Source organism: Falco naumanni, chromosome 6 (assembly GCF_017639655.2).
Source record: "Falco naumanni isolate bFalNau1 chromosome 6, bFalNau1.pat, whole genome shotgun sequence".
In the NCBI taxonomy this organism is placed as follows: Eukaryota; Metazoa; Chordata; class Aves; order Falconiformes; family Falconidae; genus Falco; species Falco naumanni.
This window is the reverse complement of record NC_054059.1, coordinates 4,852,835-4,879,316: the sequence shown is the minus strand read 5'-3', so window position 1 is coordinate 4,879,316 and position 26,482 is coordinate 4,852,835. Positions and strand designations below refer to the sequence as shown.

The 26,482-nt window shown below is 45.7% G+C and overlaps 1 protein-coding gene across 1 annotated transcript in view; it reads right to left on the bottom strand.

The window, feature by feature from the left end:
- The window catches only part of GABRR2 (gamma-aminobutyric acid type A receptor subunit rho2), a 43,361-nt gene that overhangs the window by 9,844 nt on the left and 7,035 nt on the right, over positions 1–26,482 (bottom strand). The window contains exons 2-6 of the mRNA XM_040599040.1: positions 23,154–23,260; positions 9,974–10,041; positions 6,078–6,301; positions 1,857–1,939; positions 143–283 (exon numbers count right to left, since the gene is read on the bottom strand). Of these exons, the coding sequence (XP_040454974.1) occupies positions 143–283; positions 1,857–1,939; positions 6,078–6,301; positions 9,974–10,041; positions 23,154–23,260 (623 nt within the window). The remainder of the gene's footprint in view (positions 1–142; positions 284–1,856; positions 1,940–6,077; positions 6,302–9,973; positions 10,042–23,153; positions 23,261–26,482) is intronic.

Below are 26,482 nucleotides of genomic sequence, written 5' to 3'. Positions count from 1 at the left end.
AAGAGAAACTCATCTTTCAAAACATGTATTGTCCAAACCGTGGAGACTACCTTCCAGTGACATATAATCCCAAGAGCTCTCTCACAAGTAGTTAATACAGCATTAGGTTTAGCAATAGCATTAAAACAGAAAAGGCCAATACCTGTGCTACTGTAGAAAGCCAGTCTCGATGTAGTGTGGAATTTTTGTATCAAAAACTGAGATAAAGAAATCTTTTCATCGGTTTTCAGAGATTCATTCCCATTTTTCCAATACAGCATCAGATCTTCATCAGTGTAAGCATCTTAGGGAAAGAAGAAACACAATGTGATGTGACTTTAGCTTAGAGGGGAAACAAAAGTTGATAGAACCAGTCAAAATTAACCAACACCAAAGCATCTTCATCATGAAGTAATGTCACAAATAAGTTTGTTAACACCAGTGAGTAAAAGAGATCTTGCCATGTGATATACCATGACAACAAGAAGAAGAACAACAAAAAATCCAGGTCCTCTTAATTCAGGGGCACACATCCTCTTTTTTACTCCACATTGATGAAATGACAGCTAGAATGCTACTTTTCTGAGCATCACATATCAAAAATAATAGACAAGGTATTGCTATCTGATAAGAATAACTCAGGAAATAGTCATGGGTAAAACACATGAACATAGAGGAAGGAGGAAACACCTCAGATTTTCTTAGAATGATAAAAGCAAAGGTGACAGGTGTGATATGAAGCAAAAGTCTAGAAATATGTGATAGCTGTAATGAAAAACTTAAAGAATTAGTTAACGTACTAAGTAGTAGGAATAGGGAATGAAAAAAGGGTCATCAAGATGGTCAGGGGGCTAGAGCACATGGCATAAGGCCAGAGGCTGGGGGAGCTGGGTTTGCTCAGCTGGAGGAAGAGCATTCTGTGGTGGGGCCCAGCTGCTGCCCTGCTCGGGGTCGTAGAGAAGCTGGTGGCAGGCTTTTCTCAGACTCTTCTCTAAGATGCAGAGTGAAAGGACAAGAGGCAAGGGTTCAAGTTGCAATGAAGGATTTTTTCAAAGCAGGTAAAAGGAAACTTTTCAGGATGAGGGCTGTCAAACATTTGAACAGGTTGCACAGAAAAGTTGTAGAGCCTCCATTAGCTTGGAGATGTTCAAAACCCAACTGGACACAGCCCTGAGAAACACACTATAAAGCTCTCCCTGCTCTGAGCAGGGTCTTGGAGCAACTGACCTCCAGACTAATATAAATTATCCTGTGATTCTGTGATTCTGTTGTTTGTAAAGGAAATTTTCAGTTAAATAGCTGGGAGAACCTCAAAACAACTAGATGTTAGCCTTGCCACACCCCAGAGAAAGTTTACAGGACAATTATGAAAATCTTACTGTTCACTTAACTATTTCTGCAGAACAACGTCCCTAAGAAGCTGAGCCCAGGTCACAGTGTTTGCCGGATCATGGTTATACCATACATAAACCACATTGATGATGAAGTTTAGAGAAAATCAATGATCACTACAATCAACTTTTTATCGTGACACTTGAAAGTACCACATTCCTGTCAGAAGCAATGAACAGCGCAAAACTTCCCCAGTTTTCTCATCAGCAAGCTGCTGAGAACCAGTGTATGTTGAACATTTCTGTTCGTGGTTTTTTTGAAAGTGCCATCTACTAAAATTCATACAGGGATGCTTTCCTTGCAATTTCCCTTGTCTTGCAGCATAAGGGCTAGATATACAGCACACTAAGTCAGTAGAAAGACTTTTAGTAACTCTGATGAACTACTTTTTCAGGCTCTGTAACAGACTGCTCTGAAAGGTGTCCGGTCTATTTTGTGCAGCCAGCCACGGAGCGTGTGTTGCTAGAAACACGGATACAACGTACAGCTTTCCAGCTCCAGAGAACATGTCTGAGAGTCCAGGGGGAAGCGGCTGAAGTCCATGTTGCACATCGCTGTCACTGTGATCCTAGAAGTCAAAAATGAGAAAGGTTTTTTTCTATGAGGAGCAATGAAGAGGAGAACATTGTCACAGATAAATCATTCTGTAGCTTTAAAGCCAGCAAATATGCATAATATTAGCATAAAATCCCCAGGAAGATGCCTACCAGTTCCCCGAGTGAGATGCGTTATACACAGAGACATACAGCTCCAAAGGAAGCTGTAATTTCAGTATCTATATCAAGGAATTAAAGCACCATCTTGGACACCACAGTAACACTAATGTCAGTATGGATATTGCCACTGTGGTTTATATCCAACTGTTTCCCTCCAAGGCAACAACATAAAATAACTTCACCATTTACATTCAAAGGTTCCTTTATGTCCAGTTTGATTAAGGTTTCCTCATTTTCCCCATTGCTCAGTGCCCTCCATAGTCACTCCAAGAATGACTGAACCCTGAGGAACGCAACCATCCTTATTGCAAGCCACAGAATTCCTCCAGTATATGTATTATTTAGGCAAAACCAGTTTCTTTCAGTCATCGATCAAATTCTTTTGATCTGGGGGGTGTTTGTTTCTGGGGCAGGGGGTGTAGAATGGGTGCAGCTGTTTTTCAACAAGTGCAGTTTGCCCGTGTTAAGTTTGTCTTAGCTAAAGAGCTGCAGCAATGACAGCTCCAGTTCTTAAATCAGTCCAGTTGTGCACAACATTACATAACAAGTTTTCCAGTGGGTCAGTGAACTTTCTCTTGTGGACAGATTTGCAGCAGAGCCCTGATTTAGTAGAGGCAAATCAGCTGTGAGTCGTTGTTTCAGAGGCCAACTTCTGTCGCCCACGACCGTTTTCTAGACTCATTGCAGATGTTGATAAAGGACTTTTCTTCTGTTCAGGGGATCGTGATCCAAATCCTGTGCTGACCTGTGCACTCATCACCCCTGAAAAGCACACACTGTTCATTTTGACTATAAAACTAGAGAAAAATTTTGCCATATGAGCAAAACTTAAAGAAGTTTTTGGGGGATATACTCCAGAAGGTGTACTGTAGCAATGACCTCGCCTAGCTGTGTGTAGCATTTAAGCATTGTATAACCCAGTCTCACTACAATGTGCTATTTTCTCTCCTTGGGGTCACCTGAACTGTGGCACAGCCTGTGGTCATTATCAATTCATTAGTCAGGGACAGCACAGAAACTCAGCTCATCAATAAGATATTGCTCAATTTAAGCACATTGTTCAGGTGTCCTTGAAATCCCAAGGCCCAGATAAGAAATGAAACATCCCTCAGCCCAGCACCAACCCCACGCAGACATCTCAAGATGCCTAAGAGCATTTCTGGCACCACTGGACACCCATGCTTGGTCAGCCGAATCACGTTCTGAGTGTCCTAAACACCACCAGGCCCTAATACCGTGCAGGTTCTTGTCCTCCTTGGGTTTTACATATCAAATTATCCATTTAACTCTTGTGTGGTCAGCTGCGGTTAACTCACATCCTCTTGTGAGTAGCATTAGCAAGTCACATCACTTCCTCCACAGCTCACAGAAAATTTTGGAAGTAAATACTCTGCATGTGGGCAAATGAGCAGTTCTAAATAGAGCCAGTGTTTCCCATTAAAAATAGTCGTTCCTTGATGTTGGTTATTGAGCACTGCTAACAAATGGTGTGCTGCTGGCTTCAGCACATGAGAACTGCGGGGTGTGAGCAATGGAAACTGATATTCAGTTACACTGATCAACATCTGCCAAGAAGGTCCCTACCCTTCCTCCTGCCCCTCTCCCCTCAGTGCTGACCCAAGCCTACAACTAACTTCCTTCTTCATTTTTCTTTCTCCTTCTTGTCTCTCATGCTACATAGCACCTTCATCCCCATCCAGTTCTAATAAAATATACAGCGTCTTTAGGTGCTTAGTTAAGGTGTGGGTAATCAGACCTTTCATGCAATAAATGGATTCATTAAATGGGTTCAGAACAGGGAAAGTGTTCCCAAGCGTTTGGTTAAGGTGGGATTTTCATCATTAAGACCAGGCAAAACAAAGTGGCCATATAGTGCATACTCTCTTTCTTACACAGACACACACGTTATCTTAATTTAATAATTTGTCCAATTTTGTTGTTCTTTTTATAAATAAATTCAGTAGAATTATATTTGGACTATGAAAACAGTGAACTTTAGAGCCCCCTGGTTTGGTGGGATATTGTCCTACTGGGACAATATCACCCACTATGCTCATTCTTCAAAGAGAAAGCCTCCTGAATCAAACTTTATAGAAAACCTTTCATAGCTTTTGATAATTATTTTACCATAGCTGAAGTAAATAAGTTCCAGAAAGATCCCAGAACAGAATTCCTTGGCTACAGAACATTCAAAGGTCACTGTACACTGAGAGCACATTTTCTGTCCTGGGGAAATATCCTTTTGCCTGGGCTCTCAACCTTTTCTCCTCTGGTGGCCTATTTTCCTCTGCATCTCTTTTTGCATTCTTCTGAAGGAAATCTGCTGGGATGTTGAAGTGAGCAGCCATAAAGGTGGCCTGGTTAGAAGGGGGAAATCACTGAGTAAAATAAAAATGTCTGCTGAAAAATATTGACAGAGCAAGGGCTGCCAGCCTAGGAACCAGACACATCCTTGAGAAGCACAGCCAGGCTCTGTGAAGTGCAGACAGGGTACCTAGAAATTGGAGGCATCCTGAGATACCACTGGTAAGTGCAAAAAAAGAAATTGTAAAGGAAATTTGTTGTCTGAAAAGGTGGAAAACCTGGAAAATAAAAATTGATCTGAAAGAACAGAAAACATCAACATCTACTGGCCGACACATATCAAAAATAGAGATCAACAGCACCTACTGCCTGCCCAAAGTGGTAGTGTGATGGCTCTGTGATATGAGGACACAATTTTTATCCAAAATAAAATCTCCGAGACTGTGCCATACTGCACATGCTTTTCCATTCCTAAACAGGCTGAATTCACTGCATGAACTTTCTGCCAGCTCTCGGACTCTCCCTGGGGCCACCTGGCTAGCTGCAGACTCTGTGACACAGAGCAGACCTGAAGTGAGAATCTATTGTCTCATCAGTCCTCCTCTGGGCCCGGTTTTGGGGTTGTTTTTGTTTGCCCTCCCACCCATGGGGCGATTTCATTCACTTGATGATGGTATCACTTGATACCAGTATTATACATCATACAAGCAATCTACCACAAGTATACCTGTTATTATACTGTTGATGAGTTGCTCCACTAATGCTAAGTTTGTAGTAACCTGTAACAGTATATACCTAATTAGTTATTGCTGTTATTGGCTGTTGTTATATACATGTTTTATATATGTGATTATATATGTTTGATATTATATATGATTGATACTATATTATTGATCACCTATAGTAATTTTTAATAGCCTGAGATAGATAGATAGATAGATAGATACTCACTTTGTTAATCATAGATACACTTGCTAGTGGTGATTTTGTGGTATTTTACTTGCTAGTGGTGATTTTGTGGTATTTTCAGTAATCTGTAATAAGGTAGAGAAGTTTAGAGGATTAAGCCTCCATGTCCTTGTGTATTACAGAAAACTGGAAACGCACGGTCACGGTCTGCATACACCCACAGGCTGGGTAACCCTTCAGGTCATGACAGACATGCCTCAGGATTCTTCCAGCTGACAAATCTGCTAGAAAACCAGGGACTATAGGACGTCTTTAATACTGCCATTTCAGCTTCAATAAACTTAAACCTTTACATCAACACACAAATGCCAACAACAACAACAACAACAACAAAAATAACCAAGTTTTTCTAGACAAACAGGAAGCAAAATAGGATAATTATAGAGGTCACCATCTGGTATGTCAGCAGCTTCCAGTTTAATCACACACTGACCCTGAGATGAACATTCCTGCTCGACTAAGCCCTCCTCTGAATGCAAAGAGTTGGGGCAAATGCTCCCCTTGGGAGGAGATTATCCTGTTACTGCCCACAGCATGGTTTCTTGCAGCTTCCTGTGAAGCATTTTCTACTGGACATGCTGGAAACAGGGCTCTGCATCAGCAGTGGGAGTAACAGGGTTGGCAGTAGCAGTCCTGGCGTCACCAAAGACATGTCAGGAGCAAAACTGACAGCAAAGCCCCAGGGGATGCTCAGGAGCAGTGGGACTGCACTGTTACCTCATGCTGTAGAGGACGTGACCATCAGGGAACACTCGCAACATGATGTTGTCTGTGGTGGTATCGTGAATAAAGGACCTTTTGGAATGCACAAAGAAGACATCGGGGACCCAGATCTTCTTCACCAGCCTGCCATCAAAGGTCATGCTCTTGTTGGTGGTGCTGGGAAATGAGAGACGCTCATCCTTCCAGTAGTGCCTTAAGTACAGCGTCATAGTGAAATCCTTCACAAAAATGGAAGAGAACAAAAGAGAGGTCTGTCAGTGTTGCCCACTACATCTAGGAAACACTAGAAAGAAAACTCACTCCTACCAGGTACATGAAATCCCTCCCCTCTCAAGTCTTGCTTCTTTCCTGGACCAATGCTCTGTGTGAATAGATTTTCCTGACAAAATAATTTCAGCCAAGACAAATCATAAACAACCAATCCATGTATTACAGCACCTGGTAATGTTCAGTCCCAAAAGGATATTACATATGCCCCAAGAGAAGCACCACCCCACAGAAACGGTTCTTCAATCCTGGCAAGATGATCTTGAAGAACTATGGTATCAGCAGCATGTTCAAGAGGAAAAACTTTCAAAATTAGCTTAATGGTTAGTCTAAACACTAAGCAATTTATCCCCAAAAGAACTAAATTGTTGCAAACAGCAACCAAATGAGGGAACTGTTTTTCCTACCGTACCAGTGTTTAAATAAAGCTCTCTTTAAGCTCGTTGAGGGGGCAGGAGCCTCAGTCACACAAAGGAAAACATCTGTTTGTTGATCCCAACCTGGCAGCTGCTGCTTTCAGAGCTGAACCTATTCTCTCATGTTGAGAGATCAAATACACTTGTTTTCTTTATATTCCCAATTAAGTGAGCGGTTACGGGAGCCGCAGCTGCTAAGCCCGGGCAGGCAGCGACACAGGCCAAGACCTCTTCCTAACCACATGGCAACTGCTTTCCAAAGCCGCCACCACCACCACGTTTTGCTCTGCTGATGACAAACCATTGGTTAATCTGACTCTCTGTTTCTAAGGGCTGCCTGGCAGCAGCCACACATTACCATGAAGTTTTTCACGAGTTTGTCAAAGAAGTTGTTGGTGCCAGCCCTTGCCTTGCTGGCTGGACACCTCCCTCTCTGACCATGGCAGAGACCTGCCAGGGGGACAGTTCTGCTCACCCACCTGCAGGTACCCACCTTTGCAGACTGGTTCCAGCCTTCGTCCCTGCTCCCCCCAGGGGTGCTGCCAGCTCCCGTTCCCTACTGGCCACTGGCCACCTTCCCCTTATGGCTACAGTCCCAAAGAAACACTTCCAGCACCTGCGGCTACCGGCATGGCTTAGGCTGCAACCTGGCTGGGGGAGCCAGCCTCAGGGCTGGCCATCAAGTTCATCAGCTTGACCAGTGCTGGGAAAAAGGAAACCAAGGAAGAGGCATAACTGGTGATTACTTAGGAGTCACTGCCAGTTACACCAGAAGTCAAAAAAGGGGTAAAAAAGAGCCTGGCTGTTCAGGGTCACCAGTGCCCACCTCATGGCCCGGGGCAGCCCCCAGGCCATGACATGAGACAAAGGGACACGGGGCCTTGGGAGAGGAGGGCCAGGCAGCCTGAGGCTGCAAAATGCCTCTGGGCAGCTCCATCATCGGAGCACAGGGAAACAGGGGCTGATGTGGCATCAGCCAGGCACCCTCAGCACGACTTAGAGCCACCACAGAGGAGGGGGAGGCACTGCCTGCAGGGACAGCGCAAGAAAGGCCACACCGCTGTCCAGGCCACCCTCTGCCCTGTCCCATCGGGCAGCAACCCTCTCTTCTCTCGCCTTCAGCCCCCTTCTCTCTCCAAAGAGGCTTCCAATGGCCAGCACACAGGGCACAAAGTGCTGCAAATATGAAACCAAAGTGGCAGCTGGTCACAGCTTCTAAGTATAAAATCTAACTTATGGATGTTTTCTGGTGGCGTGAGTCAAACAAGGCAGTTTGCAATCACTGACAGCTTGTTCCTTTCTGACCAGCACACACGCTAGTTACAAGGAGAGAAAAGTGGTTTATTTCAGCACTCAGGAGCAGGAAAATCCCTTGAGAAACAAGTGTTGCAACAAACAGAGAACGCTAACACCTGCCAGAGACACAGCAAACGAGCACACACAAGTGCCTCACATTTGGCAGCACATTTCACGTCTGTGCCACGCTCCAGGCGTACTCAAGAGCATGCCCTGCCAGCGCACGCAGCAGCAGCCCATCCGTGCTGACTGGACCAGTTTTAAAACCACGTGTGCTTTGAGCAGCCCCCGGCTGCTGTCATTGACACAAGCTGTCTTGCAGGTACGGTGGGCTCCAGCTGGTGACGATTCAGTCTGGTGCTTCTTCGGAGCGCTGGGTACCCACTCAAGCAATGATAAGTAAAGGCTACCCAGCCGAGGGTCCCTGATTTCTAGGGCCAGTAACCCTTCAGACTGGTTAGCAGCAAGCCCTGCCTGCAGCTCTGCCCTGCCCGCAACGGAGAGCCGAGGAAGGCACCCTGCTTCAGGCACAGCCAGCCCAGGCCCCCTGGCCTTGCAGACAGCTTACTGCCCCCTCCCCTCCCCGCAAACACCCATGCTGGGATAGACTGCTGGAAAAAACACAGCAGCATAACTTAGACTGACCTGGGAGACCTTTTTTCCACCCCAAATACAAGACAGCAGCTGCGGTGGAAAGTATTTACCCTATGCTAGGAAAATAGGATTGTGGAGCTATCAACAGCAAAGGGAGGGAACTGACATTATCTTGATGTATCAGAGCCCCAGGCCTCCTTGCAACAGCCGTTTCCCGCACAAACAGCTCCTTCCCACACGCTACGCTGCCCCTGCATGCATCCCCCCAAACCCTTTCTTTCAATATGCAGGCAGGCAAGCTCCCTGGTTTTCATGAAGGTGTAACTGCACCACAGTAAAAACCAATCAACCTAAAGCTCTGCCTTTAAGTCTTCATGTTTTGTCTAGACCAGAGAAGGTGCCCAAGAACAGGAATGAAAAGGCGGAAGGAGGAAGGAACTAAGAAGTTTCCTCTTCTCCTTTATGCTCCCCTTTCCACTTCTCTTTCCAGTGTTTTTACCCCATTCCCTATAGTAAAAAAACCTCAACAACAAACCCTCAAAATCTCCACAAAAAAACAGGAAAATAGATGTAAACACTCCTTTTGCTGGGAACACCTTGAAACCTGTTGAGGGTTAACAACTGCATGCATTTCTTCCTCTTTTTTAATTAATAAAAAAATTGAGATACTGAATCACAATTGAACTTGGTGCACATTTCCTGAACAGTGTCATCAGTGACTGAAAGACTATTCCCCCACACCAAATTCCACTTTGGCAGAGTCAGTTCAGGCTCCCCCTGGCAGTTCCCACTCATTCACCTCAGTGAGGTTACTCCCAGTGACAAAGATGCAGGAGAAACTCCTCATTTAAGATGCAGGAGAAACTCCTCATTTAAGATGCAGGAGAAACTCCTAATTTAAGTTGCCAACTTAATTTTCTAATGCTCCTCCCAGAATCATGCATTTGAAACAAATGGATGCAATGGCCCCCTAAGGAAGAAAACTCTTGCAGCAAGCGTGGCTTATGTGAACTTTGCCATATACCTTCAAACCATCATACACAGATGTTCATAATTTTGGCTGTGATAGGTCCTTCGTAGCACTGATTATTCACTAAGGTCCCTTTTTCCTTCATGCTTCTAATCTTTATCTGAAGATACAGAGACAAGTCTTTGATCACCAGGTATTATCAAGTCTTTAGTTCTGAATGTGAGCCTCTGAGTTTGTCAAATGCTGCCACTGCTTTCATCTGACCAATAATTTGAAACCCACAAGTTTCAGCTGGGAGGGACTTTTTATGATTAGAAATAATTGACACTTAAGAGAGGATTACATACCATGTCAACCTCAGAAATACTGTCCAAGCTTTCAACTTGCACATCCACCCCAACAGGAATTGCAGGGCCTGTAGGAAAATGAGATTTAGATATGTAAATACCTGTTCTTCTGCATTTAATTAGAGCTATAAGGTGGCATGAAAAATATTTCTGAACTTACGTTATACTTTTCTGTCCATGACCCTTCATGAGGGGGCTAGTAAAAGAGCCAGTGAATAACCACATGAATCCCCTTTTGAAACACTGAATTATCTTCTCCTGGGCATGCACTGCAATGTTGACACTCTGCCCAGCAGAGTGGATGAAACATCTGCATATGTTTTTAAAAATTGAGCCATCCCATCATAAACTTTAGGCCTTTATGAACAAATTTAGCTCCAAGAACATGGGACTGAGAAGAGGAAACTGCAAGCAGTGAGCAGCTCTTCCTTGGAGGTTTCTCATTTTTTATCAACATGACAAGCTACATGGCTCTCGAGAGCCCATCACCATTTTGATTCCTATGACTTATGATGATATTACTAGTTTTCCACAGCAGTTTTTAAATTATCAACCAGAGAAGTCACAAAGATTAAATAAGCAGGAAAACTCCAATAATAAATGCACACTCCTCTATTACTAGAATCCCTGTATCAAAATTTCACTGTGGACTGCTGCTCGTTGGTGACCAGAAGCTCCTCAGGTTACTCAAGTTCCCCACAGTGTGTCCTCTCACTTTTTTCCCTTCTCCGGTGCACCGAGGGGGTAAGTGCCCACAGAGACGTGCACGACCCACTGAGGCAGGTCAGCAGGGACTGCTGAGGAGCGGGCCAGGTGGATCCACGGTTACCTCGAGCTCTCAGTGTGTGGCAGTGGGTCTCACAGGGCTTACGCCGATGTCACTATCTAGAGCATATCTCCAGCCTGGGCACGGTCAGTGGGCCAGGCCATGGCGAAGGAAGTAGCAGCTCTGCAGACATGTCTGGGACTTGCTCTGCAGAAATGAATTTTCTGAGGGCTTCCATGAAGGTTTGCAAAGACTTTTAGCACCTAGATTTTGAACCTGATTAGCACCTGGATGGTATTCAAGAGGCACCACCATCCCTTTGTAGATCCAGACCCATATTTGCACAGCGCCGTGCACAGCAGGGCCTGCTGCATGCATGTATTTAGCTACAGTAGCATCTTCCTCAAGACTGCATCCAAGCCCTGAATGCACTGTAATAAGCCTAACAAGGCAGCAGAGATGCTGTTGTGAGAAAGCAGAGCACTTCTGCAAGCTGTCATCCACCCTGCTTCTGTACCTGCAGCAGCACGCACAGGCTCCCACGCACCTTCAGGGCTTTCGAACACAGCCTTACGTTTGCTGCTGCTGGAGGAGAAAGAAGCACCAACTCAGCTTTGGCAGTGAAAGGGTAATTGCAAAGCCCACGAGACAAGCAGGTTACTGTGACTGGCCCTGATACAGACTTCACTAGGGCTCTGATAAGCCAGTCTCACCGAATTACGGCAAAGCATGCTGATGGCAACGCTGTTCCCCTTCCTCACGCACGGCTCCAGCCTGCTGCACCCACGCCATCCATCAGCAGCTGTACTGGGTACAGCCACCCTGAAGCAAGCCCTGTAGAGCAGGACCAGACTCCTCAGCACCACCAATTCCAATTTAAGTGACGTGCCCTCGGCAATAAAGCTGAAACATGGCTAACTCAGCACTTTTAGATGACTACTAGATGCTTACAAACACCTACATGTCATATTCAGACACATAGCTGTGCACTTCATGATTAAAAAAAATGCCAGCAAACATTTGCTTGCTCCTATTCATGTCCTGATGGTGTCTGTCCAAGCTGAAGGGTGCTTGCAAGAAAATTTTCTTGCAGAGAAATTCCAATTAATCAGCACTGTCACATCTCTTGGGAGCTCAGAGACTTTGGTAAGATTTTTCACTCCAATGACATGAGCCCCTCTTGCTCCCTTTCAGTTGCTTATGTATCATAAGGAATCTCTGGAGGTCAAGGAAATTCTTACCCTATTAGTACTCAGTTTCCCTTCTCCCAGGGAAAACCCACAAAGCCCCAGTCTGCACCTGCTGATGAAATGCAGACATGTTGTCACAACCACACGGAGACTGGACATGAGCGGCATTCCTCAGGGCTCAGTATCGGGACCGGCACTGCTTAATATTTGTCGGCGACATGGACACTAGGTCTGTGTGCACCCTCAGCAAGTTTACCAGCGACACCAAGCTGTGTGGTGCAGTCAGCGTGCTGGGGGGAAGGAACCAGAGCAACCTTGACAGGCTTGAGAGGTGGCACTGTGCAAACCTCATAAAATTCTACGAGGCCAGATGCAAGGTCCTGCACATGGGCCAGGGCAATCCCCAGCACAAATACAGGCTGGGTAGAGAATGGACTGAGAGCAGCTCTGAGGAGAAAGACTTGGGCATGTTGATTGACAAGAAGCTCAACATGGTCCAGCAATGTGTGTTTGCAGACCAGAAAGTCAGCGGTATCTTGAGCTGCATAAGAAGAAGCATGACCAGCAGGTTGAAGGAGGTAATTCTCCCCCTCTACTTTGGTCTCATGAGACTCCCATCTGCATCCAGCTGTGGAGCTCCCAGCGTAAGAAGGACATGGACCTGTTGGAGTGAGTCCAGAGGACGGCCACGAAGATGATCAGAGGGCTGGAGCACCTCTCCTGTGAAGACAGGCTGAGAGAGTTGGGGTTGTTCAGCCTGAAGAAAAGAAGGCTCCAGGGAGACCTCGTAGCAGCCTTCCAGTACCTAAAGGGGGTCTCCGAGAAAGCGGGGGGGGGGACTTTTTACAAGGGCATGTAGTGGTGGGACAAGGGGTAATGGCTTTAAACTGAAAGAGGGTGGCTTTAGATTAGATGCTAGGAAGGAATTCTTCACTACAAGGGTGGTGAGACACTGGCACAGGCTGCCCAGAGCAGCTGTGGGTGCCCCATCCCTGGGAGTGCTCAGGGCCAGGCTGGATGGGGCTTTGAGCAACCTGCAGGGAAGGTGTCCCTGCGCGTGGCAAGGGAGTTGAAACTAGATGATCTTTAAGGTCCCTTCCAACCCGAACCACTCCATGATTCTATGAACCACACCCAGCAGCAGGGCTGGAAGTGCTGAAGGACTTTAACTCTTGCACACAGCTTTACAACACAGCTGAGCTTGTTCAGCAAGCAAGAACAGTCCTCAGCCCCCTCCTCAAATTACACGGGAATGACTTTCACCAAGCGGTGAAGTTGCACAAAGGAGTAGACTGAGTGCAGTGAGACCTCTAAGACTGTTCGGCTCGCTGACCACAGAAAGCAAACCCAGCCAAAACCAACAGCAGCAGCAGCAATTGCACTATTTTCTTCCAAATCAGTGACTTGAATCAGCCCGGGAAAAGACCTGCCAGGTGACCGAGTTGACCACCAGGGCCAGAGGTGAGAGCTGTGGAGGAGGACGGCAGGTCAGAGAGCCATCTGCCTTTGGTGGCATCGGCTCCCTCCTCATGAGTCAGTCCCTGCCTGCCAGGCCAGGAAATGTGCTCAGTCGCTACTGATCAGGCCACAGGGTGCAACCATTCACCAGCTGGCGGATTTCTTCTCGGACCATTGTAACTCATCAAAGAGAGGCAAATCCATGGCAAAATCACAGATATCTTTTCCTCGTAACCCTTGCCATGCATCCTTTCTTTTGACTGGCTCCTTGTCCCGGGAGGAGACATCGCTTACCTCCGTGGCAGTTGTGTCCTTCCTAATACGCAATCCAGCATCCTGCAGACAGTGACTGCCACATGGCCCTTCTGTCAGCTCACAGATGTGTCATCTTCTGGTTTGACCAGAGGAAATGGTGGCTTCATTAAGTGGAAATATTGCAGCAATGGCTTTGCAGTATTCTGTTCCCTTTCATCCTCATTAATTGAGTAGTTGTGGAGTATGATAAGGTCTAACAAGCAAATTAGCTTATAGAGTGCTATTTTTAAGGAGGTGTTTTGTTACTTCTGGTTCTTTCAGTTGACCTATTAAGTGATGCTATACCTTACTACATACCCCCGCTTGTCTCACATACAGTATTTAAGGCAGTCCTTTTCAATCTGAAATCACTCTATGAGTTTATACCTTGTTTGGAGCCACACTTCCTTCTACTCTTTACACTTATTTAGGACATTGAGTAAACAAAGTTAAAAACAACGCCAAGAGAAAGAATTTCTACATGACATACCTCCCGCTCAGTAAAACGTGCTTGTTTTTTTAAAAACAAGGTAGTAAAAAGCACTGTATCTGTGGTGATAACGAGCACTTTGATGTGCAGTATAATCAATAGGGAAACAATGCCAGCCTGCTGATGGGCAGTGCCCTGCTGGTGCCATTAGACTCCCTTTGCTCAGACACCTCCTGAAGTCATACATGGTGGCCAGGAAGAACACGGGCAATGATTCAAATACTTTTCTATTCCCTTAATGCTTTTAAATACTAATAGCTCTTCAGTGTGGTCATGTTTGTGACACTCAACTTGGACCTCTGCTACAGCGAGGCTCGATGCTCAGGGTAAGACACCCCGTGGTCCAACACAGCCTAGTCAGAGCAGGCACAGGGCTGCTTTCAGCACGGCCTCTGGCTCTTGCCAGAGAAAGCATTTGTAATTAATATTATCTGAGGTCAGACACAGCTGTTGACATCGCAGCGGTGCCCACAGCGCTTCCAAGCAGCCGTGGCGTGGCAGGCATGGCGCTAACAGGGAAGACACGGTCTCTGCCAGGATGGCTTTGCAGCGCAGTCAGGCTGTGCCAGAAGAGGAAGGCAGCAGTTGGCCACGGCACTGCCCGCTGGGTCTCCCAGGTGCTGAGGATCTCTGTGCCCACCGCATGCTGGGCAGCCCCCGCAGCTTCCAGACTGCTAGAGACACTCTCTGGTAGGAATGCTTAATTTAGCTTTGATGCCGGAAATCAACACCCATCCGAAGTCTATGTACTGCTGCAATTTTCACGCTTGTCTGAACACTGAACACAGATTAAAAAAAAAAAAAAATCAACAAACAACCGAAAACCAAACGCAAAAATACAAACCCACAAACAGAACACTGCCAAGTTGGTATTTGACCCTCTTTCCTATTCCTTCCCTATCTGCTCTTGAAGATAAAATACTATGTTCATATTCTTTTCTTTTTTTTCATGTTCCTGCACCAAACACTCGGTTCGGCTCCCAGATAAGCAGCAGTGACCTCACTGCAAGGATAAACTTTAAGGTTCAGTCTGGAGCTGCCATGAAGCTTTATTACACCCAAAAATAAAGGGTGTTCAGTGTAAAGCTGGACAAGCTGGAAAGCCCTTGAGAGAAGCCTGAGGTTGAGTTAGGTGTCCTGTACATCAATGAAACTGCTTTTACTTTTTTTCTTTTCTGCAGTTAATCACGAATTTGAGGAGTGATAAAACAGTGAGTATAATAGAGAAAGGGAGAAATCGTTTGATCTCTGGACTCAAATGTGAAGTTCTTCATACAGACAGTACGAAGACGTAAAACTTACTTATCAGTGGAAATATTTATTCTGCCTTTCTTGGGCAAAATCCTACTACTGTCAGCAGGAACAATCAGTGCTTTTCTCTTCTCCCCCCTCCTCATTCAGCACCTGGGGCTGAGGCAATGAGAAAGCACACAAATGGGAACAAGGGCACATTGAGACACCAAGACCCTTTGGAGAAGGCTTGGACAAGAGGTGGGGCTAAGCAGGGAAGAGTGGGTGAAGGGCCTGGGAGCTAGTGGCAGCAATCAAACAATTGTCGAGCCCTGCTCTAGGCGATGAGCATAACTGATAATGATAAATGCATATTCACTTAGACCTTCACTCTTCAAAACTTCTACCAAGATGCAGTTTTGCAGAGGCACTTGATGCAAACAACATTGTAAATGCATGCAGTGTCTGAAGCAAAACAAAAGTCTTGTAAAGAAAAAACCTCAGAAACTAACCCTGAGTTTCTTAATGTCATCTTGGCTACAGCACGTACCATTGAATTAAATGGCTGTTGGTCAGTCACCAGAAGGTGTCAAGAGATCTTTGGTCTCACTAATCCTTGCAGTGAATTAGGAACGGCTAGCTTTTTAATCTTGTCCCTCTGGAAACTAAACTGTTGAACCACTGGGGCTCCCCGTGCTTTGCCAAATTCCCCATCAATGCCACTAGGGATGAGCAAACAGAAAAAAACCTCTTTAGTGAGAGGGAGCAGGGGGTGAGGAAGGTGTGACTGGGCAGGGAATAGAACAGCTGGGATGGTATCTGACTGAACAGGGAGACAGAGGACAAGTAACTTAGATTATAGCATTAAATGTAAAAAGACCCCGCATCAACTAGCCTTTCCTTGTCATAAACAACATCTTATCAATATTCATTTTTTCTCCAGAGAGAGGAAGTACTGAGGGATCAGCTTGGAGAATTACGAGCAGGGAAAGACCTGAATACTGTAATACTGGAGGAATCTCAAAGCTCAGGCTCCTCTCTAGGATGTTCACTGCTGGACAGGAAGGTGAACAGATCCATGTGAATGCTGTGGGTTTGGCTAAGAAGAGGAAGCTGTGCTGCTTTGCTCAAAGACTGCAGCCCAGCAAGGCTTTTCAGCTCATACTTTAAAGGTCTCTGAAAAGCATCAGCCAAATTCATGGAATCATTCAAATTAAACATGAGCTCAAGTATTTATAGATCAAGGTCTGGAGAGAAATTGTATAACCTTCAGCTGAAGCATTTCTTCCAGAAACAGCAAACATGTCAGCATCCATTATCTCCATCACCCTCCACAGCAATATCTTGCAGAACACAAATCCTAATTCAGCAGGACTGATAAAACCAGAAAGCAAATCCTGGACTCTTAAAAAACTTCGTAAAAGTCACTGTCATGGTTTAACCCCAGCCGGCAGCCGCTCGCTCACTCCCCCTCACCCAGAGGGATGGGGAGGAGAATCGGAAAGGAATGTAAAACTCAAGGGTTGAGGTAAGAACAATTTAATATGTAAAGCAAAAGCCGCGCACACAAGCAAAGCAGAACAAGGAATTCATTCAGCACTGCCCATGGGCAGGCAGGTGCTCAGCCGTCCCCAGGAGAGCCGGGCTCCGTCACACGTAACGGTTACTCGGGAAGACAAACACTGTAATGCTGAATGTCCCCCGCTTCCTCCTTCTTCCCCCAGTTCATATACTCAGCGTGATGTCACATGGCATGGAATACGTCTCTGGCTAGCTTGGGTCACCTGTCCCGGCCGTGTCCCCTCCCAATTTTCCGTGCCCCCCCAGCCCTCTGGCTGGCAGGGCCCAAGGAACCGAAAAGCCCTTGACTTAGTATAAACATCACCCAGCAGCAACTAAAACCATCCGTGTCCTATCGACAGCGACATCGTTCTCACATCACAGGCAGAACACAGCACCGTACTAACTACTAAGAAGAAAATTAACTCTATCCCAGCTGAAACCAGGACAGTCACAGACTTCCACCTACAGAAACGAAGCCACCCATAAACTATTCCCCTTGCATCCCAGGCACAGCATAGTGGCAGCTTCCAAGAAAACTCAAGACACTCGCACATTCATTAGAGCATTTGATGGTACAAAAGTTGGAAATGGAAAACAGGAGATTTCCCTTTTGAAGGAGATATTTACATTTGCATGTTGAGAGAGGATTTAAGTGACCTGAAGCACAACCCAAGGCTGATGGGAGCACTTCTGCATTCTCTTTTATTGGGCAATCCATTAACCCCACAGTTTCTGCATAGAATTTACATGTGACATGATGGATCATCTTTGGACCATCTCACTGTAAATGTACCGCCTTCCAAAACTGCATCAGCAACATCTTAATTCTGTAAATTCCTGCATGTCAGTGTCCTTGCCTTAAATCAAACTTGGGTATTAGAAAGATGCTCGGGAACCAGCCTGTCAAGGTGCTTGTGACTTTATATGGCTTTATTCCTTTGCCAAGTTCACAACCCAGTGTCTTGAGAATCAGTGGCAAGAGTTCTCCCTCATTTCTCTTTCCCCTGCAGTAAGCTGCCCTGTTTTGTGACCTGCTCTTCAGTGAAAACCATTACACATTCGACTTTGGTGCTGCATATAGAAAAGATGCTGTACAGTACACCTTTAGAGAGGACTCACTTAGCGCCTGCATTCAGTGGTTGTACAAGGGGAATAGACAGACCCAACAAGTCTCCATTTTGGGTGGGTTCTGACACCAAGAAGACTTTGTGGCTTGTTTCACCTTGCAACAACTCCAGTTTGAATTTCAAACTCCGCCCCAGGTTGGATGGGACACCTGGTCTGAGGCTAAGCCCTCCAGGGAAATCAGGAGGTTTCCTGAAGTCCCATTCAGGAACGACTTCAGAAATGGCCCAAAATTAATGCCTATTGCATCCCAGCGTGTCTCGGCACCCAAAATCACACACTGAGGGGAAGCATGCAAGCTGCAAAGAGTGACTTCATTCCCAGTCAGAAACAGATACTGGACACAAACATTTTTTTATTTTTTTAACACTGGAGCAGGCTTTGGAAGATAGGGAAGAGCGTGCTACCATGAAATGCCTGGAGTCAGTTTTCCACTTCAGCTCTGAGACTAAAGCTTTGCCACATCTCTTTAATTTTTCTCTTTGGCAGCGATTTCAAAGGCTCATTGTTCTCTAAGGCAGTCTCTCTGTCCTCTCATGTATCTTTGAAGGAGTTAGGCAGACATAGGCCCTGAGATAAAAAATAAATTAAAATCTGCATGGGAAACAAGCAGGCTTGAGACTTCTCTACTGCCAGATATTTTGTGCACACCCAGAGAGGCTTCCAAGTGTCCATAAGAGATCCCATGCCTGCAAGCTGCAAGAGTCTTCAGTGTTTCTGCATGTATGTGTGTGTGTGTATATATATATATGTTACCTTTTTAAATGAATGTATATATGTTTGGGACCTCTTCGGTGTAGGCAGCTTGCAGGCAGCCACCACCAGGATATGCTCATCAGCTGCTACATGCCTGCAGAGCGCTTCATTCCTCTGCAGCTCACTGACGGCTGGTCATCCAGGGGGAAGCAAGTTTTATTCCAGCCCTTCGTACTAACCGTAAGTGAACTACTTACGCGTCATTCACCCCACCATTCATCCATCCTGACAAAAAAACTGCCCAGAAATGGCAGCGAGGACCAGCTGACATTAGGCTATTAGGCAACGAAGAAATATAAAAAGTATAGCATGAGGCTCTTCCCCAGCAAAGAAGATACAGCTATTTTAAGTATCAGCTAAAGCTGCTTATTCACAGGCTCCCTGTAAAATACGAGACGTCACAGATGAAATGCTTAAAATGGATGTTTAAGGAAGGCAGCAAAACAAACATTTGCATAACCTTTAAATACTAATATTTGTAAATAATACCCAAACATCTGCTAGCTAGAACAAGGTCACTGACATGGAGATAACTCCCTAAGGGTCAAAACTAATGCAGTCTGGTTTAGCTTGTGGAGGCTGCTTGGAACATCAGCAAAGCAAAAAACTTTGTCATTACCATCGCACCCACTAGCCTGCCTCTAATGGGCTGAGAGCAGGCAGGACAAGCGTGCTTATTGGGCTGTTAATAACACACCTTACACAACATGTGCTTGCTCGCTTGCTCTTTACAAAGATACTTTTTCCCAAAAACCCCTTCACCTTTTCTCTACTGTTTTTCTTCCATGTTGCATAACCCCAGCCTGCTCTGCCCAGTGGCCACAGCTGCGCTGGGCTGGCAGCTGGCTGACTGTCCTCTGCACGCCAGCAAGAGTCACTGTGGCCACCACACAGCAGCTACAGACCCCGTTCCCTTTTTAGCTTAAAGTTCACTGGTGAAGTTGTAGACTGGTCCACTAAAAATGTTGAAGGGTAACAGCCGCCCATCATTTCGCCAAGCTTGGGAACCATCTTAGTTGCAGAACTGGGTTTCTTTGTAGTTTAATGTCACTCACAATTCCCTTATGATATTATTTATGTTTCCCAGAGTTGAGTTGCCTTTCCCACCTGCACCGTAACGTCACACGCCCCATGCAACGCCGTGAGGCTGGACTCCCCGTTAGACTGTGGCCCTTGAGCTGCTCTCAGAAAGCAGACAGCGTCTTAGGGCAGCAACCGGTTACAGTCACACGTGTCCCACAGGCTCCTCTACTCCGCTTCTGCAGTACAAAAGCTTTTTCATCCTACTCAGGTCAGACCACATCGCTCTGACTGGCATTGCCACAGCAAAGCTGGACGAACTCACAGTGCATAGCAAATCACTGTGACTGCCAGATGAATAACGGTACAGAAGAAAATGTAAGGATCACCTCTTACCAGACTTTTGTTTTGTTTCCTTTATATTTTTTTTTCCATCGGGCTTACCACCTGTCACTAAAATACACTGTGTAATTCTGCAGCCATGCAAGAACCTGTAGCACCCAAGCTATCTCCCTGCATGTGAGTCCAGCTTTCTAAGGCTGGAGCCTCAACAAAGCTGTTGCCATATTTTGTTCCTTATCACATAGAACTTCAGCACAACTTTGCCAATACCTCACCTTTGTCCCAGGTAGCTCTGCAAGATAAGGAAGTTTTGAGCAAAAATTAAAGAAACACCATGTTTTTCCTTTATAAATAAAGTCACCTTTTCACTGAAGGCTGTTAGAATATTTTTCAATTTTATAAACGTTACTCCAAGTTTTTAAGCTCTAGGAGTACCCTAATGCCCTGATGGGAGGTAACATGGGAAAACAAGACAAGGGAGATTAAAACACGGTTTTACACTAGCACTGGAAGAGTAGCCGTGTAACTATGTATGTTTGGTGTGAACTGTGCACAAAGAAGACCCTCATGGGCTCTGTGACACTGATAAAAATAGCAAAAATTTGGTCTGCAGAAATACAGTGCAGTGGTGACACCGGACACTGAAACCTAAACCATTAGGACATGTGCTGGGCAGGCCATGTGGGATCACCGATATCCATGGTGGAGCAGCGTGCCAACAAAACAAAGCCAGACTGAGGCAGTGGACATCCAGCCAGCACCTCACAGGTTCAGCCTTTGCAGGCAGAAGAGAAGAATGGAAAAAAGAAGGCTGAAAAGTCAGGTAAAGAAAACCAAGACCAAAAATAGACAAACAAACGGGAAACTAAGCCAACAAGGTGGCTGGCTGGACAATCCCGACAGTGACCATCTCCTCCTGGAGCCAAGAGGCTTTAGGTCAGTGCATGAAACAAATCTCATGGTTCCCCAGTCTTTCGTTTTTCAGAGGTCAGGTTCCTTCCTAAATCCACCCTGCTGAAAGGCTCACCTTCCAAAAGAAGCAACCTGGCAGGAGAGGAAACACCAGCAATAAGCCGTAATGTCCCTTTCCCACCAGAGAATGTGGCAGCAGTGTCACTGCCAAGCCAATACCCACCTGGAGCAGGTGAGGGACCTGAGGGCAGCTCACTCCGTCACTTTATAGCCAATTCAAACAGGAGCAGGCACGGCCAGTGCCTCCAGAGCCAGCTCCCAGACCTCAGCCCTGAGCCTCAGCTGCGTGCCTGGGCTCCTCAGAGGTGCTCACACCAGCTCCAGGCAGATTTGCCTGTATTCCACCCAGAGGACAATTTAAGTCAAACTCTTCAACCTTAGAAAACAGCAGATCAAGTTTACCACTGATTATCAAGAGCTACCTGCAATGGGCAGGCTGGACTGCAACATGTTAGTAAATTACAGCGGGGGTGGGGTGGGGACGGGGAGGGGGACACCACTAGTGATGACACGTTTTGGAGTCTGGAGTTTGGAGATATATGAATAGTGAGCGTGGGGAGAGCGCTGTGCTGTCTGATCAGCACATCTGCACCGCGGGGCGAGAAGTGTCTTCCCAGCCACGCCAGGAGCGGACGGGTCAGTAAAGCTCTGTTCTACACACCAGGTGCAAAATGCAAAATACCTGTGTGACCCACTGGACAGGGAGATGTCGCGCTTCACCCTAGAAGGCTGTGTTAGAAGGACGCAGTATTAGTCATTCATCAAAAACTACAGAAAAATCTTCTCTTAGCTCATCTGATCAGAAGAGGGATTTCCATACTGGTATTCCAGTACATTTTTTATTCAGGTACTCTCTTACCTCTGCAGTAATAAGTCTAGAAAGATCAGGTGAGCACATTCCTGTAACTGGGCAGGACAGAAGGCAGAAGTGAAGGTGACGGAGGTGTCCCCTCCTGCTCTTTTGGTTGCTTTGAAACAGAACGAGGTCTTAAAAAAAACAGGTTAGTCAGGATGAATTTGGTACATTGCTCTGGGTGATGCTCTGTTTGTGTACTCTGAATAATTAGAAAAGTTTCCACTGACAATGTTAAAGGAATGTACTCTGAATAATTAGAAAAGATAAGGTGGGCACCTGAAGGAGATAAGGAGACCATCAAGTCAGGAAATCGTTGAACAAAGAAAATTGAAAGGTCTATTCCACCTAGATCCCACCTATTGTGAATGGAATGATTGGGTGTCAAAATCAAATGAATATGTATGTTAAGATGTTGTGTAACCTCTCACAAAAACTGTATAAAATACCCAACTTTTCACTGAAAACTTCGGAGCTAGTTTGTCCAGTGTGAATTGGCTAGCTCCCCAATGTTACACGAAATAAATACCTTTGCTGCTTAAAGACAAAATTTGTCTCTGAGCAGTTACTCTGTGCCGTTTTGGCATCAGCTTTAGAGAGTTTGAGACATGATTTTATCTGGACAAAACTACTCCCATTTTCTCCTAGCGAGGATGGGCCGTGATCCACCTAACGAGTTCTTTACTTTGCAATTTGATCACATCAGCTGAAAAGCACATTGCAGCTTCACAACTACAAATGAACATTAAAACCCACATTATGAAACAACAACAAAAAAATGAGCATTGAAACCTGTTCATCTTTTCAGCAGAGGAAAACACTGGGAGGGTCCATCCTGAGCTCTGGGGAACGCTAGCCAGAAGGAGAGCCAACTTCAGCAACGGGAAGGAGTGCAGGAGCTCTACAGAGCACCGAGGGCTACGAGGTGAGGATGAGTTCTCTCTGAATTGCCTCAAACATCTCCTAAGACCACCCAAGTCCTTTCCCTTCACACTGGTTCATCTGCCCAGGCATCTGGCTTTTTTTTTTTTTTTTTTTTTTTTTTATTAGACGATTGATTAGATGATCAGATGATTTTTGATTAGATGAGCATGAAATCAAGAGAACCATTTTATTCTCACCTCCAAAAGCCGGCCGCATGGTGAAGTCATGGTCATCGACTCTGAGAAGCTGCTCTGTCTTTCCTTTCCAGGTCTTGGTTACATCACGGTTCTTCATGTAGATGTGACTGCAAAAGACAGCAACAGTCGCCCTGCCGCCTTGGTGCCCGCCGGCTCTGCGGCTGGCGGCCCAGCGTTGGCAGGAGCAGCAGCGCTGTGGGCACAGTGCCGGGAGGGACGCGGGGTGGCTGCTGGCACCCCGGCACGGGCCAGCGCGGCAGCCTCGGCGCTGCCGCTCCACAGCATTCCCTCAGACCTGGCCTCTCCCGCGGGCAGCCTGCTCTCCGACCGGCTCCGAGACCGGTACCGTGCTCGCTGCACCCTGGGCATCACGGCTCCCAGGGAGGCACCGGGCTGAGCACGCAGCGTCTCACCGAGGAGCTGGGATGCAGCAAATGTCGCAGCCCAGAGCAAGGAACAGCAGAAGCAGCTGACTGCCCCACGTTACCTGGCCAGGATTTGGCCAGATACCAAGGTGGCATTATCACGAGGAAGCTCTTTTTGATGGTCACACAATGTCATACACTGTTCTTAGACTATCTATCCGCCTCCTGAACACCAGTTCAATACTGGGAGTTTGTGCGGACAGAGGGCTTGCTTTCTCTTCTGACTTCTAAACAATGACAAAACCACCCGTTTCCCTCCACAGCAGCAGCAGGAAAGAGGGTTTTTATCTAAAGAAGTCAGCAAGATCTGGAATCCTTCGCTTTTCTGAATATTAAGGGAGGAAAAAAATCTATTTAAAAAAAAAATTTATTTGACAGATTGTGCAATAACAGCAGAACAAGGATGACAACAAGCCCCTGAGAAAAGTGCAAGACACTCACTAAAATCACATAAAGGGATAACTAAGCAGCAGACAGACAGCTACTGCGTGCATTTCTGGAAGAAAATCCAGACCAGCACCCCTGGCCGTTCCCCAGTGGTGCAGGGAGGAGGACTTAGACCATTACGACTCCTCAACCCCTTTGCACTGGGCATAAGGTCTGCCAAGGTTATAAATATTGCTGCAATTAGCTGTTCGTCAGTAATTTACTAAAATAGTTAAAATAATAAATAGAAAGAACTTCATACAAAAGGGTTGCGATTCACTTGCCCGCGTGGGAGAAATACTACTGACAGTAAAGAACAAAAAAATCTTGGAGGAAAAATAAAGGGACTACTCTAATGGATACAAAAATGAAAGTGAATTAGACTTAAAATCTCGGTCAAAAATTCAGAGCTTACAGAACAATCACCACACTCATAAGCGTTGCTGTGGAAAGGGATAGGCAGCACAACTCGCAGATCAGAAGAAAACTTTCCCATCAGAGCATTCATCTCAAAAAAGAAATGATAAAACCTAAGGGCTGTTGACAGCTGCTGCTAACATTGATAAACTATTTATTTTAATAAGGACGTGTGAAGGAAGCAACAGAATTTAAAAAATTGTATCAAATCGATGCTTTGAAGCACTATAAGCCCCTGTGCTCCAGGGTACATGCTACATTGGAAAGTTTGGATCACCCTCACCTCACTTCGGGTCCTGTTTAAATCAGGGCATCGGATCATCTCTGCCCCTTCTGGCTGTAAAAAAGGACCCAGCTGGAGCAAAGGCACTCCGAACGCGGCTGCATTAACGGTTACCCAAAAGCAGGGTGAGAAACCCAAGCACAGCCATTAGCGGGAGTGGTTGGAGGCAAAAATTTAGCTTTTAACTGCTTGCTGCAGGGCGAGGTTGTGTTTCTTTGCAAAGGTTGGGGCTGCTGGCAACACACGCCGTATTGCCTCTCTGCCCGAAAAGCTGGAAGCGGAGAAGAATGAACTTCCAGTGTCTGCTGGACTTTAACCGTCAGGGAAAGACCTAAATACCAGTGAATGTTCAATCAAATCTCTCTACTGAAAGAAGCGGGTGGGGAGTGGTGGTCGTGGGGTGTCAAATTAAAAATCAAATAAAGCTTTGGATTGCGTGTTCTATGAGGAAATAGCATGGAAAATCCTGATGGTATTACAGTAGCACCTTGTAAATCAACGGCACGGCCTCGCTGAAATGCCAAGCTCTGATCAATTAATTTAAAAATTATCAAAGAGCAAATAGCACGCAGGAGAGTTGCTAAGAACAAGTTTGCGGCTAAAGAGGCTTCAGGGGGTTGTCTGGGGACAATGACACTCTGAGGAAGAAAACAGGTTTTCAGGAACTTCCAAGCCAGGGGCTGCATTTAATAACCAGCATTTAATCATTAATTCATGTTCAATCCTTCAGGCATGATGGACGATTCAGAATTTACAGACAGAGGTCTGTCATTTAATTTTTAATCAATTTACAAATATTTTGTGGAGAGCTATTTGTAATGACAGGCAGTCTACACAGACTTTGAAATGTATAGTAACTATTTTTGTCAATTTAATCCAAAAGCAAGACCAAGTTTGTTTGAGAAAAACCATTCTTTGTAGCAGCACATGACATCAGCTATGCTGGCATCGTTTGATCCTCTCCAGCCAGCATCCCATGCCATCTCCACCACTGTTTGCCGTAGGAAGCATCTCATTATCTGCAGCAAAGGTGAATAGAGCCGCCAGTGCCTCTGCAGAACTGAAGGACGCGCGGAACACTCCTGCCCATCGGGGGCCTTTACTGACACTCTGATCATCAGTATCTCATAAATCCTCCCTGATGTACTTACGGTCTTTAGCACTTCTGATTACAGATTTGTCAGGGTTTCTTTCAGCTTTATGCACTCTCTGTAATTCACCACTATTCATTTAAAGCCATCCACCTCCCTTTCTCTTTTTTGCCATGTCCTTCATATATGATTTTATTGCTGTTTACACTTTGTTCAAGTGAGACGAGTTTGATAGAACTGTCCATTGTAAGGACTTGTTCCTGTTTGCAGAGGAGAGAAGAGGACAGGTATCTCATTAAGTTTCTGTAAAGGCTTCTCCATTATTGCCTAAATTCTTTTTATATATTTTCCTTTCTAGTCATTTTTTTTTAGAATTGTTCTCAATTGCATAAAGTAGATCCTTTATATAAAGAAAATTAATTTTTGACAGCACAAGGCATGACATTTAGCAGCTCAGGAGGACACAAAAAAGCAGCAGGTATCTATGCAGACATGCGGACCTTTCCAGAGCAAGATAAAGAATTAGAAAATTGGAAACAGTCCTCGTGCTACAGGGTGTAAGGCAATGGCTGAGCGTGGAGCCTGAAGGGACACGTGATCTCCACCTCGAGCATGGCCGAGCTGCTGGCAGCCAGCGCCTGGGAGGTTTCTGCACCTCTCACTGCAGAATTCAGCATTGACTTTGGC